A 13,155-nucleotide genomic window follows, 5' to 3' on the forward strand; every position below is an offset into this window, starting at 1 on the left:
ATAATCTCTTTTGCCCTCAAGTGTGTATAGCGCGTCAGAATACAAGCCCAAAGGAGTTGGCACAAAGACCTTTTAGGAATATGCTATATGGGCAGCAGAATATGTACCAGGACACATCTCTTTCAAAATCTAAATGAGTCTAGTTTGAATGGGTCTAATGGGTACAACTTGTATATAAAAAAATCAAGGAGGTTTTAGTCATGTAGAGCATAAAGTCAGGAACGAGACAATTTAGAACAGAAGCTTAAGCACCCTTTTTTTAAGGTTTGTTTTAAATATGTATTTCTTAGCATATAACATTTTGTATCAGTTTATGTATGCTGAAATTTCAAGATTGAGTCCATTAGTGTGCAAAACCCTAAATTTTTTCAACTTTCAGTTTTACATAACATTTTTTAAAATCTCAGACCTTATGAATGGTAGCTAGGGTGACCAGATTGCAGTTGCCAGAGCTTCACGTGCTTCCCTTGAATCAGGGTGAAGAATTCTCTAATGAATATTATTAATGCTATAATTCAAAGCAACATCATGTCCTTTCAAAACCCTACAATTACATAACAATGCCAAGGCATGGGAAACATGCAAAAAGTCTTTAACTTTCAAAAGTGAAACACCCTCCATTACAATCCATGAAGTTTATTCATTTATTCTAAAATTATTTACTAAGTGACCACATAGTGCTGGCAATGTAACATACAAAAAAATCCCTTCCATTATGCAGTTCATACTATATTTGGGGATAGATATAAACCAAAATAAATAAGTAAGTTACATTGTATGTTTGATAATGGTGATGCTAAGAGGGACAAAAGCAGAGGAAAGGAATAGGAAATGGGGAGGGAGCCACTTTGGAAAAAATAGTCAGTGAAGACCTCACTGAAAAGGTGACATTTGAGTAATATCTGAAGGAGGTGAATATCTAGGGGAAAGGCATTCTCAAGAGGGCAAACAAAACAGTACATGCTGGGCACTGAGTAAGAGCATGCCCAGCATGACCGTGAAACTGGGGAAGGATGGAGGCTGAGTTTGGATTTGTTGTTGCCTCCTAGTGAACCAGAGAGATGATAAAACATTCAAGTTGAAGTTTAATGTCAGTCTGTGAGCACTTAGAATTCATATGTGGAGTTTGAAATTGCCATAACTTGAGAGAATACTATAATTAACTGGATGGATGGATGGATGGATGGATGGATGGATGGATGGATGGATGCATGGAATGAATGAATTGCATTGTGGCCATATTGGGACAGAGCAAAGCCAATTCAAAAGATGCATGGGTTACCATGGTATAGTAGAAGGCTCTCAATCCCATACAGCACGACAAACTGTGTGCTGGAGGTAAGTTCTCTTTCAGAGTGTCTTTTTCTTCATGTATAAGATGGGAATATCATATTTTCATGGTTGCTACAACATAGGTTAAATGTTCATGATATACTAGGCTACAAATATCAACTTAATCTTTACTAGCCTCTAAAGCAGATACTATCATATCTCCATTTTACAGGTAGGAACACTGAGGCACAGGGAGATTAGCTAATTTTCCCAAGGTCACAGTTACTATCCGTCATAGCTGGAATTTGAACCAGGACATCCAACTCCAGAATCTACTCCCAGATTCAGCATATTCTACAGCCTCCCAATAATGAGAGGAAGGTCCTTGAGTAGATAGTGATACATGGTAGTGCTCCACAAATGTTCATTTACTTCTCCTTCCTTTTCCTCTCCAATCTTTCCAGGGTTCGAGGGTCTCTTGACAGTCACCAGGGCCATCACCCTGAGAATAAGTGAGTGCTTCTTAAATTTTGATCCCTAGGCACTGGCCTCCCTCGCCTGGCTCTGGCAGCTACTCTTACAACTCAGACTGGACAGAGATCCTTGAATTAATGAGCAGAAATGGTTCATAACACAAATTAGTAGGTAGAAATACTTGAGAACTAAAGCCATTATACCACAAAGCTTTGTGCATAACTACTATTCTACTGTCTTTATTGACATAACTTACTGTTACAGAAAACTCTTGCTGAGGAAGATAAAAATTACAAATAACTTTATTGCTTATTCCAGGAACTTCCCGAGAGACCCATCAACTCAAAAGAAAGCATCAAAGGACAATTCATACCCTAAGACTCTTTGAACTCTGACCTTAAAATCTTCCCCTTGCTGCATACACCAATCCTGCACTATAATATTAGGATTCTTACCTGGTGTTAACCAAGCCTCTTCCCTCTCCTCCACCCTGAAAGACCTAACTGCAACCAGAATTCATGGTTACAATAAATGACTCTGTCCTCGCCACACTGAGATGCTCCTAAGATTCTATTGTCATAGTGCATTTTCTTCCTTACTGCTGTTAAAGAGGAAAAAACAGCCTTGTAGCTTTGTCTCATCAACAGGTTGTTCTGAAGATGTTTGTGGGAGCCTGCATTCAACACAGCCTTCAAGTTACTGAATAAACCCAGCAGCAGGCCTCTAAATAAAGGTTTTCTATACTTCAGGTCACGGAGGCTGCACAAGGAGAAAAAATCAGGGCATCTTGGGGATGTTGTTCATGCAACTCATTTGAAAACATCCTAGAAAAACTCTCCCAAACAAAAGGCAAGGAAGAGGAGTAAATGACAATATCTGAATAATGCAGACTACAAGAAGGAGCTGCCCAGAGCTGTTTATTTAAAAACATCACTTTCCTTTCTGGCTGGGTCCTTGGTATTCTCTGCAGCAATCTGCAGTTGGAGAATTTTGCAGAATGCAATTAAATTCAAATGCTTTGATGAGTAATATCTCTTCATATTTATCTAGAACTTTTTTTATTGAATAGCAAGAGTGATGAAAGTGTTTTCCATAATAATAACAATGATAAGGGCCTGATGATGAACTACAATTAGCTCAGTGATTCATCAGTTAGCAGTGAACATTTCAATGCATCCTGACATTTAAAGCATTTGGTTGTGATTAACAGTCTTTGAAATGTCACCGAATTTTATTTAATTGGCTAAGAAAAATTTTTAAAAGGTAATCACTGCAAAGATCATATTCATTGCCAAAAAAGATAATTGCAGTTGTCACATGACAAGGTAGATGCTAACTACTGTAGCAAACTGGCTCTGTGTTCTTACAGAATCTAATGAATGCACCAGAGATCAATAGCCAGAAGGGCCTTAGAAGTTGATTTGAATGTTCCTTTCAAAGCTGTTTGTACAATAACTGCAAGCCTTTAAGTCATCCGAGCAAATACTGAAACTGAAATGCAGGTAATTGCAAAACAGAACCAACTTCATTTAGTTATAGTAACCTCTGAAAAAGTCTAAGCTCCAGCCACAATCACAATTTCAAGTGTGTGTGTTTGTGTGAGAGAGAGAGAGAAAATGAGAGAGAGTAAGAGAGAGAGAGAGAGAGAGAGAGAGAAAGGGGTGGGGGAGAATATGTATATTTCTGTGTTTTAAAAGATTATTTTTTACAAAGGTAGGTTTAATACAGAGTAAGAGAATTCTATCATTTAATGGTCATATTGTGAAGTGGAAAATAGCTAATGCCTCATTTTCATGGGAGATTAAACATCTCTGTGTCTTTTCAAAGTGTTTGGCTATTTAAAAGCCCAATGGCAAGAGATAGAATAGAAATGTTTCTCTCTATGGGGTAAACGCACAAAAAAAAAATTTGGTGCCAAGTGTTAACCAATCTCAAGCAGGGACATTTTGTAACATTTTTTGTTCCTTCTGTTTCTTGCATTCCAGAATTTACATTGGGCCCATTACATTTTCTGATTGGCCAGGCTCCAGAGGGTTTTTACAGGAGAAGGCAGAGCAGGCAAGTATATGCCAGGTCTCCCTGATTCAAAACTACTTCTCTCATCAGGATTCAAGGGAAAAAAATCCACCATATATTGGTGATTTTTCTGGATCTTAGGAGTGTTGGGAGTATAATCTACCCTCTTAGAGTATACAGAGATACTATGCCTGAAGGGATGCTCATTGAGCTGTGACTTTTACAAGATTCTAATCCTGAGGTTATGAAATGATATAAAGAGTTCCCGGGTCAATAAGTTTGAGTACTGGCATAAACACACTTGCAAAGGGTTGTTTACTGCAGGACTTCTAATCCTTTAATATGCATTGTGCATCTCCCCACCTTGACCACGGTGCCTGCATGCGAGCATCTTCGCAATCCAGCATTCAACTGGGCATGGAAAGGGAAACACTGTGGTTTAGGCGTATCTGAGAACAACTGGTAAGCAGAAGGGATGAGAAGAGAAATGGTACAGAGCAAGGAAAAGAAGAGAGGGGAAGATGCAGGACAGCAGATATTTCTGAGGACTTGGGCAGGGAGCAGGATAAAAATATCAAGAGTAGAAGTTGCTTCTAGAAACCACAGGCAGCCTAGCAAGTCGTGAAGCTGCCTAGTTTCTCCCTGGTCACGCAGATGGCACTTCCCATCCAACTCAGCACTGCTGAGAGAGGGGATAGACACTGCTTCACCCTGCTGAATTCTCAACCCCCGTCTACCAGGACAGGCTTCAAGAGTGTGGTGTACAGAGCTATTTGGGGCCTCACAGTTGATTTAACGCTATCAGCACTCCCTTAAATTCTCAGTAACTTTCAAACAAAGGGGCCTGCATTTTCATTTTGCGCTGGGCATCATAAATTACATGCCCAGTTCTGGGTCTATTCCTATCCCTATTTTATGGAAGAGAAAAATATAGGTGACATTGAGTATAGTTTTTTCAAGGCCACAGACAGAATCAAACTTCTTGGCACAGCCTGCCTGATTCCAGAGGCCACAAACTTAACAACATAACAAGCATCTTCTAACTCTCATTCCTTCCTCATCTGTGCCAAGGAGGGGAAAAACAAATTCACTGCGGGCAGATTTGCAAACAAGGGACTCTCCAACTCAGAGTAGCCACTCCCTGCTCTAGTCACTGTAGGCTTTTGAGATAAAAAGAGAGCTAATTTTTCCAGTTGTGACAAGTTCTTTCAGTATCAATCCCTAGAAAGAGCCTGCTGAGACGCAGAGCTTAGTGTCTCCGAGCCCTGAGAACAGGTACCTATCCAGGGTTCAAATCAAAATTTAAAGGTGTAGCTTGGCCCTTTGCTTTGGATAGCTATGTTTATAAATTATTAAGAAGGTGTTAACAGAAATGTTAATTATCTGTAGCCGACAGCCCGTTGGAGTGAGGTGAGAGGGGATGACCTCAGGTTTATACTGAGGGAAGTGCTGTGGCACCTTTCTCCCTTATTTTTCTCTCCTTTGCAGTCATGACATTGGCTCAAGGCTGAGACCCAAATGGCCTTTGGGTACCAGTAGATGTTATTGGTAACGAGTCTAGAATCAGTCTACCCTTGGCTTGCGAGGCCAGTGTTGCTGAATAGGAACAACTCGAGTTGTTCCTATTCTGACCACTACATATGACCCATGCAATGTTGAGTGAATGCTCCCCTGTACACTGACAAGAGGTGGCCTCACAGTGCAGCCTGGGGACTCTGTGCAGTGAGGCTTCAGAACTTCGAACTGGTCTCCCGGCTCCTGCAATACCTCAATGCAGTGGTTGCTCCATTTCATGTCTGTTTGCTCTCAGCTTTACCCCATGCTTCATTCCTGCAAACCACATTTCCCAGGCTCCCCAACAGTTCCGACAGGGTTCATCTGAAGGAGATTACCGGAGGACACAAGGGAGAAGCCAAGGTATTTCTAAGCAATTGGTCCTTTTCTCTATGTTTTAGGGGCATGGGCATTTTCTAGCCATGGCTGCTTCTCCTCCGTGGTGCTAGCTTCCACAGTACAGGCCCTTCTCTACGTGATCCCAGCTCTTGCTGGGCAGCCTCCTCCACGGTCCTCTTCCCATCTGGGTGGCCACAGCGAAAAGGCTCTACTAGAGTCCCCCTTCCTGTTGTACCCCTGCCCTAGAGAGGAGCTGCCTCCTGTTGGCACTAATCTATAGATTGTTTCATTCCCTGTTTGGTTTCTCAGCTTTTTCATCCTCTGTGCAACCAATTCCCTGAATCAAACTCCTACTGTTTGAAATACCTAGAATGGTTTCTATTTTTCTGATTTTTAACATATTAACTGCAGGCCCAAGCTACCTTTACAACTTCATGGCCTTCCTGTTATTGTCCCTGTCCTCCTACAGTTATGTAGCGTCCAGCCAAACATTACTATGACCCAACATGGATCATGTCACTCTCTACTCAGACTCCAATGACTTTCCATCTCACTCAGAGTGAGAGTGAAAGTCCCCTCTGACATCTACATGGCTCCGCATGATCTGGCTCCTGCTCCCTCCGTGATATCATTCCCTAGTACTCTCTCTCTCCTCCACTTTGCTCTTGTCACACTGGTCTCCTTGCTGTGTTGTAACTATGCCAAACATCCCTGCCTCAGGGCCTTTGCATTTGCAGTTTCTCTTGCTAGAAGCTTCTTCCTCAGGATACCCACATGGCTGCTCTCTCACTTCCTTCAGGTCTCTACTCCAACATCACCTCATCAGAGAGATTTTCCTGGCCTCACTGTATAAAAGCAGCAATTCCTTATCATGCTGAAACAATGGCACTATTGTTCTCCATAGAACTACTCACTTCATCTGTCTCTTCTCACCAGAAGTGGAGTCAGAAAACTTCTATAAAAGGCCACATAGTAAATATTTTAGTTTTATAGGCCATGTGGTCTTTATTGCAACTAAGCAACTCTGCCAATGTAGTAGAAAAGAAGCCACAGACAATACATAATCAGGTGGGCATGGCTGCATTCCAATAAAACATTGGCAAAAACAGGATGCAGGCTAGATTTGGCTCATGGGCCATAATTTGCTCACCTTTGCACTGGAACATAAGGTCCATTAAGGCAAAGACTTTGCCTATTCTGTTCCCAGTGTCTGACATGAAAAATTATACACTATATACTAGCTAAGTAAATGATACAGAATTTGCATTGATAAAGGTAGTCATTATTTTTTCTACTACCCTCCCAGAGCACAATGAACACCAAAGTCACATGCTGTTCTAGCTTAACACAATTGTATTCAAGGGAATCACCAGCCCAGGACTCCATAAGGTATTTCACGGGACGTGAACGTGTGCTACTCAAAAAATACATTCTTTGTTGAAAGTATGAGGAACAGAAAATTAAGTAGAATTCTTTCCCGTAGTACTTATTGTCACTTTAATATGCTACTGGGTATTGCGAATCTCCAAGGGGCTGAAAGAGAGGGCAAGATAGTCATAGCACTCCCTAAGCATACCACACAGAGAAGGCCGTGTCCCTCGGAACATCAACACATTATGATTTGGTTCTATTCTAGGAAGATCTATGAAAACATCGAGAATTTCTCACGTGAAAAGAAATCTGCATTAGAAGGTGTCCAAGTGTTGAGACAGTGATGGCCCCAGAGTGCAGGAGCATGACTGGCAAGTCCCCGATTAGACCATACCACCAACCTTGCCCAGCACGGGGGCTGTTTTGGCCTCACTGGCTGGACCTGGTTCCTTAGATTTTGCAAACTGCCAGCCTAACCCTGCCATCGTTTGCCTGTGAATAATGCTCAGTGACAGCCAGGGCTAACAATAACACTGGTCCACAACTAAAAAAAAAAAAAAAAAAAAAATCCTATCTAATCTATTCTGCTGGACACAAGAAAGGCAAATCAGAGGAGCTTACATCGCTGAGAATGTTGAAAGCCTCATTCAGAGCTATATCCAGCATTCCGATTCCTTTGGCAAAGAGTTTGTCCAGATGCTCCCTGAAGTGCTGAAACAACAAAGCAGAAAATCCATTAGCATCCGTCCTGTTATGTGAAATGCCAACCTTGAATGAACAAGCGTATGCTGAGGCAAGACCAATGAATCTCAGACCTAAATGGTCATCATTTGTCTTTTTTTCCCCTTTGAAATTTAAAAGACTTATTAGTCAATGTAAAATTTACCTTCCACATGTATTTTTTTGCTTTGTTAGATTTTAGGGGGAAAAATTTTATTGAATTCTGGTGACAATCACTGTCTAAAATTACTATTTTTCTCTCCAGTTTCATCTCCCATGACTTTTTCCTCTTCTACCAACTATTTTTCCATTTCTCATCACTCTTGGGACTCCATGCTCCCCTCCACTAGGACCCCACTCCCAACCGATTCCCTGGCTCCCCTGCCAGGTTCTCTCCCACTTACTTTTAGGACTCAGTTTGAACATCATCCCCTTTCTGTCTGAGACGCCTTCCAGACCACCTGCTTCCGAGACTGGCTTAGAATGCTTCCTTGGGACCCTGTGCTACACTCATGCTCAGATCCACTTTGCACTTAGCACTCCAGGTATTTAACTGCCTGATTAGATTCTGTCCTCACTCGAGACTGTGACATTTCTAAGACAGGCTATTTCTGGTTGCCTACTCCATCTCTGTCTTCCATGACTACCACATATCTGGTATACAGAAGGTTCTTAGTATCCATCTACAAAGAGCAAGAATAAAGATTTGATCATAACATGAGAATTGTGATTATGGCTAGAGAGACACAGGCTAGAAATCAGAAGAACTTCAGGGTATGAGAAAAATGGGAATGAGACTCTTCGAAAGCGGCCCCAAGACCCTTCTGACTATGTTGGTTCTGTAGAAGGCCAGTGTCAGCTGGAGAGTAAAGCGACAAAAGGAGGTAACTATGGAACCCTTCCCACGTCTGCTCCCAACGAAGGGGCAAGAGCAGGTCCAGGTGCATGTACAGGGATAGTTAAATATGTGTGATGTTCACTGACCCAAAGCCCATGTCCACAGTGACACAGCTGCCTGGCATTATTTTCTAACTGACCTATTCCAAAACCATTTCTTTTCTATTGAAATGAATTATTCTCTTCCCAAAGGCATGCTTGTCTGTTGGGGAAAGTGGCAAGAAGAATTACCGAGAGGAAGAGGAACAGGAAGGGTGAGCTCATGGAAAATGTTTGCTGGCCTAGGAGTAGCTTTCTGTCTCTTATTATGACCTGGAACCCAACAATGCCCCAAGCATGCCATCAGCATTTAGATGGTGACACCTGCTCATTATGCATTTGCCATAAGACCCTGAAACTGATTACAGAATCAGAACAGATCATAGAGACCAATCATAGGACATGGCTGATGGTTCTAAGATGCTTTTCTGCCTGGGTCCCCTCAAGAAGCAACAGGGGCCACTGGTCCTGGGGTAGGCTGCAGGTTTGCTGACACACTGGACTGGAGTTTGGGTGGGCTCCTCACGGTGATTCAGCTTTAATGACACTCAGGCCTAACATGAATCAGGCTGGATTTGAAGTTGATCATTCACTTTGGGGATATTCACATAGCCCACAAGAACTTTCCCTGGCCCAACCCTTCCTCACAGCAAGCATATCCTCATGCTCACCAGAGCAGCCCAGGTTTTCAAAGCCTGCTCTACTTTAGGTTGTTAACAAATATGAGGCAAGAAAATCCTCACAACAACCCTGTGAGGGTCCATCATCCCACTTTCAAATGAGAAGACTGAGGCTCAGCACTGTGCCCAAATTCACACACCATCTTGCTACCTGGTCAAAGTTCTACCCCAGGTAAACTTCACCCATTCTAATGTCTTCCTTCTTTCCACTATATACGTGTTTTTTAAGTTTGTTTGTTTGTTTGTTGGTTGGTTGGTAGGGAGTGGGGAGAGTGAGGGGAGGAGGAAGAGTTTCTAATAAGCCAGGCACTGACCATGAGTTTGATATATACTTGGTCAATCTGGCTCCAGAATGCTCTTTCTTAATCTTTCTGCCTAGTCAGTGGCTGAGTCTATAGGTGATTATCAAGTGCCTGAGTGATGGGGGAGAGGAATGATAAAGGCCAAGGAACCAGACAAACAACACAGCCAGGAACTAAGCCCCATGCTTCTCTGTTCTCCGTGCTCAATGTGCAAGTCCCAGCAGGATACTAAGCACATGGCAGGTCCTCCATCAGCATTTGGTGAACAAATCCAGGCAGTTAACTGAATCTGAGGAAGCCCAGGCATCCGGGCTATGGGTGGGCAAGAGGGGATCAGGATAGATCAGTCTACCTTCACCAAGGACAACTACCCTGGGAAACCTGAATTGTGGGTGAGTGTTGACCACTGAAATGACTTAATTCAACAAGTGACTCCTCACACACCCTACAGAACATGGAGCATGAGGAAAGGCCCATCACACAGCTTCCAGAGAGGCTGGCCTTTAACCAGCCCCAGATTCACATGGCAGTGACCAGACCCTGCCTTGACAAGTTGATTCTATTCCTCTGATGTCATTTCTGTCAACTGCATTTAATTGTGCTCACACAAGTTTACACAGTTTTTTATTTTAAATAACAGAGGCACCCCATTTAATTTTTCTTTTAAACCATGTGTAGCTGTGTGTCATGTACAGAAAGACCCTTCAGGCGATGGTTGCTTTTATTGTTGGACACATAAGAGGAAAATGTAACAACATGTCATGGAATTCCCCTCAATTCACTTTTATAACAAGGTCAGTTGTGATTTTGTTTTTCCTGGTACAAATCTGGCCCATATATTAGATGGAAAAATTATTTCAAGTTAAGGGTTTCCAAATGATATCACGAACAAAGAACTCTCTCTTTGTTTCTTTCTCTCTACTCTCCCTCACGTCCAAGCACCTTTTTCTCCTATTCTATAAACTGAACCGAATCAGCTTCATCATTCTGGTCCTCCAGGATGCATTTAGCTCTCAGTCCAACTCTCCACTTAACACAAAACCAGGTCTTGCCTTTCAAGGAACCATCTCCTGTGATGTGACTTCCACTAAGAGCTGCTTTGTTCACTATAGTGGTCATGAGCTACATGTAACTGCTGACCTTAAATTTAATTAATGTTACCTATAATTAAAAATTAAGTCTCACTAGCCACATTTCAAGTGCTCAGTAGCCTCATGTGGCTAGTGGCTGCTGTACTGGACAGTGAAGATTAAAGAACATCTCCATCATTGCAAAAAGTTCTACTGGACAGTGTTGACCTAGAGACACAAGGATAGACTGGATCCTCCTCCTCCTCCTCACCAAGCCACTGGCCAACAGTCAGTCAGAGGAAACTGACCTACATATGTGTGATTTTTGCTTGTCCAGCATCTGTTCTTCCTCTTCTGGTTTTCCTTCTTTCCCACTTCCCAGAATTTATATGGTTTAGGTAAGACTAACATCTGTCTCCCTCCTTCCCAGATCTAGGAGTGGGCCCGTTTACCAGGCCTGTCTAATCTGTGAATTCTATACCATTGGCCACGGTCAGGCATGAGCATATGACCCAATCCCTGGGCTTCTCCTGAAATGAGGGGAAAAAACTCTCTACTGAGATTACTGAGAGGTTAGCGAGGAAGCCTGGTGATGCCATCAGCCACCTGGCAACTGTATAGGAGGAACTCACCTGAATCGAGGCAAAAGTCAAGCCAAAAAGAGCCTACTATTCAGGGAGCAAGACAGTCATGACAACATGGCTTGAGCCTCTAGATCCAGCTATCGTTAGCTTTTCTTTAGCTAAGTGAGCCAATAAATTTGCTTCTTTGCCTCACTAGACTGAGCTGGATGTGGGCCACTTAATGAAAAGAACTTGATGACCACGACAATCAAAATGACCCTGGCTGAGACAATACTTCCACAAAGCTCTGCCTGCATCGGAATGAACTTCCTCATCTCACCTACACGCCCTGCTCCCCCTTTTTGACAGCTGTACGGCACTGCATGTTTTTTTTTTTACACACTCTGCGAGTGCCCGCACCATACAGAGCAAGGCACTTCACACCAGCATACTCCATGTGCGTGTAGATTTAACAGTCATTGCCTCCAGAACCATCGCATAAAGTAATTTGCTAAAAATGAATCTACTCCAAGGGTAGCGTCTGGAAGGGAACGAAGGGGACTGGTTGACTGCCCTGCAGCATCCTCCTCAATACAGATTTCTTTTTCTCTACTCCCAGTTGTGGCTGCTCTAAGATTAAAAAAATTATTATATTTAATGTAATTATAATTGTTGTGTATAAGCAACTGATATATAAACCCCACAGACTGTAGAGGGAAAAAAAAAAACTGAACTAGAATTCAGGAGACTGAGTTGTAGTTCCGGTTTCACCATTTACCAATTATGACACCTTGAGGTAAGCAGCTTTGGCTCTCAGGCTTCAGTTTTGCCCCCTGTGGAATGGGGATGGGGAAGCTACTGCGTCGTGGGTGGAAGAGTGAGAGCACTGGTACCCCAGAGCAGCAAGTGGGAGTAGGTGGTCTGAACTCCTGATCTGCCACTTATCCTCCCTACCAGTCTGATGAAGATACTTCCTTTATTAGTGCCTTCATTTCCCTCTTAATGCAAGGGGGACTGGGATGACCTCTCGCTGATATGACAAGAAAAAAAGAAGTCATCTGAAAGAACCATGATGGCAGAAAAATGTGAGACTATTTTAATTTCATAGTCACTAAAAGAAGTATTTGAAAAAAACATTCCCACGAAGTTTTATACCTGAAACATCTTCTATGCCAGCTTCCTGGTTTGCAACCTTACAATCTAATGCACCTTGAAAAATAACTTATTTTGCCCTTCAAGGTCCAGGTTTTATTAAATGGAGAGAGACACGTGGTTGATTTCACTGACACCAAGACCTGTGTGTCTTCCAGAGCCAGCTACAGAGAACAGAAGGTTCAAGATTGCCCGAGCCAGGAAGACACTCCTCAACAACTGTGTGCCAGAAGGTGGCCAGTTTTCATTATTTTTCTAAATTAAAATAAACAATTTATTGGAAGTGGTGACAGTTCCATTTTATTATTAAACTTCCATAAAGGAGGAGGAGGGTGGCTTTTTATCTTTGCTTTAGGCACTCATGCAGCATATGCTGCTGCCCAGGAAAAGGCCTGGCTTCCAAAGCAATTAAGGCAGCTTAATGCCTGGGGAGATGAACCGACATGAATGCCATGGCTTCCTGTACCTGAGCGCCAGCAGGCACAGCGAGGCTGCTTATCTCTGAGAAACACTCGCAACATCCAGGCCAGCGGAGGGTCCTTGCGAAATAACCCTCTCCCTCGACCAGCATTTGATTCAGTTTAATCAGTAGTGATAACTCTCTCTGTGATAATAGCAATCATGTTTTTTTTTTCCCCTGTCTCTATAATTATAATAAATGTCTGAATCATCCTAATTAAGGGCAAGGGATTAATATGAAAGCAGA

At 42.5% G+C, this 13,155-nt stretch overlaps 1 protein-coding gene across 4 annotated transcripts in view; it reads right to left on the reverse strand.

Annotated features, from left to right (window-relative positions):
* The window catches only part of CACNA2D3 (calcium voltage-gated channel auxiliary subunit alpha2delta 3), a 793,860-nt gene that overhangs the window by 372,305 nt on the left and 408,400 nt on the right, over positions 1-13,155 (reverse strand). For all 4 annotated transcript variants that reach the window (XM_039867421.1, XM_039867422.1, XM_039867424.1 and 1 more), the window contains one exon: positions 7,648-7,737. In XM_039867421.1, the coding sequence (XP_039723355.1) occupies positions 7,648-7,737 (90 nt within the window). The remainder of the gene's footprint in view (positions 1-7,647; positions 7,738-13,155) is intronic.

Source organism: Pteropus medius, unplaced genomic scaffold, assembly GCF_902729225.1.
Source record: "Pteropus medius unplaced genomic scaffold, Ma_sr-lr_union100, whole genome shotgun sequence".
NCBI lineage: Eukaryota > Metazoa > Chordata > Mammalia > Chiroptera > Pteropodidae > Pteropus > Pteropus medius.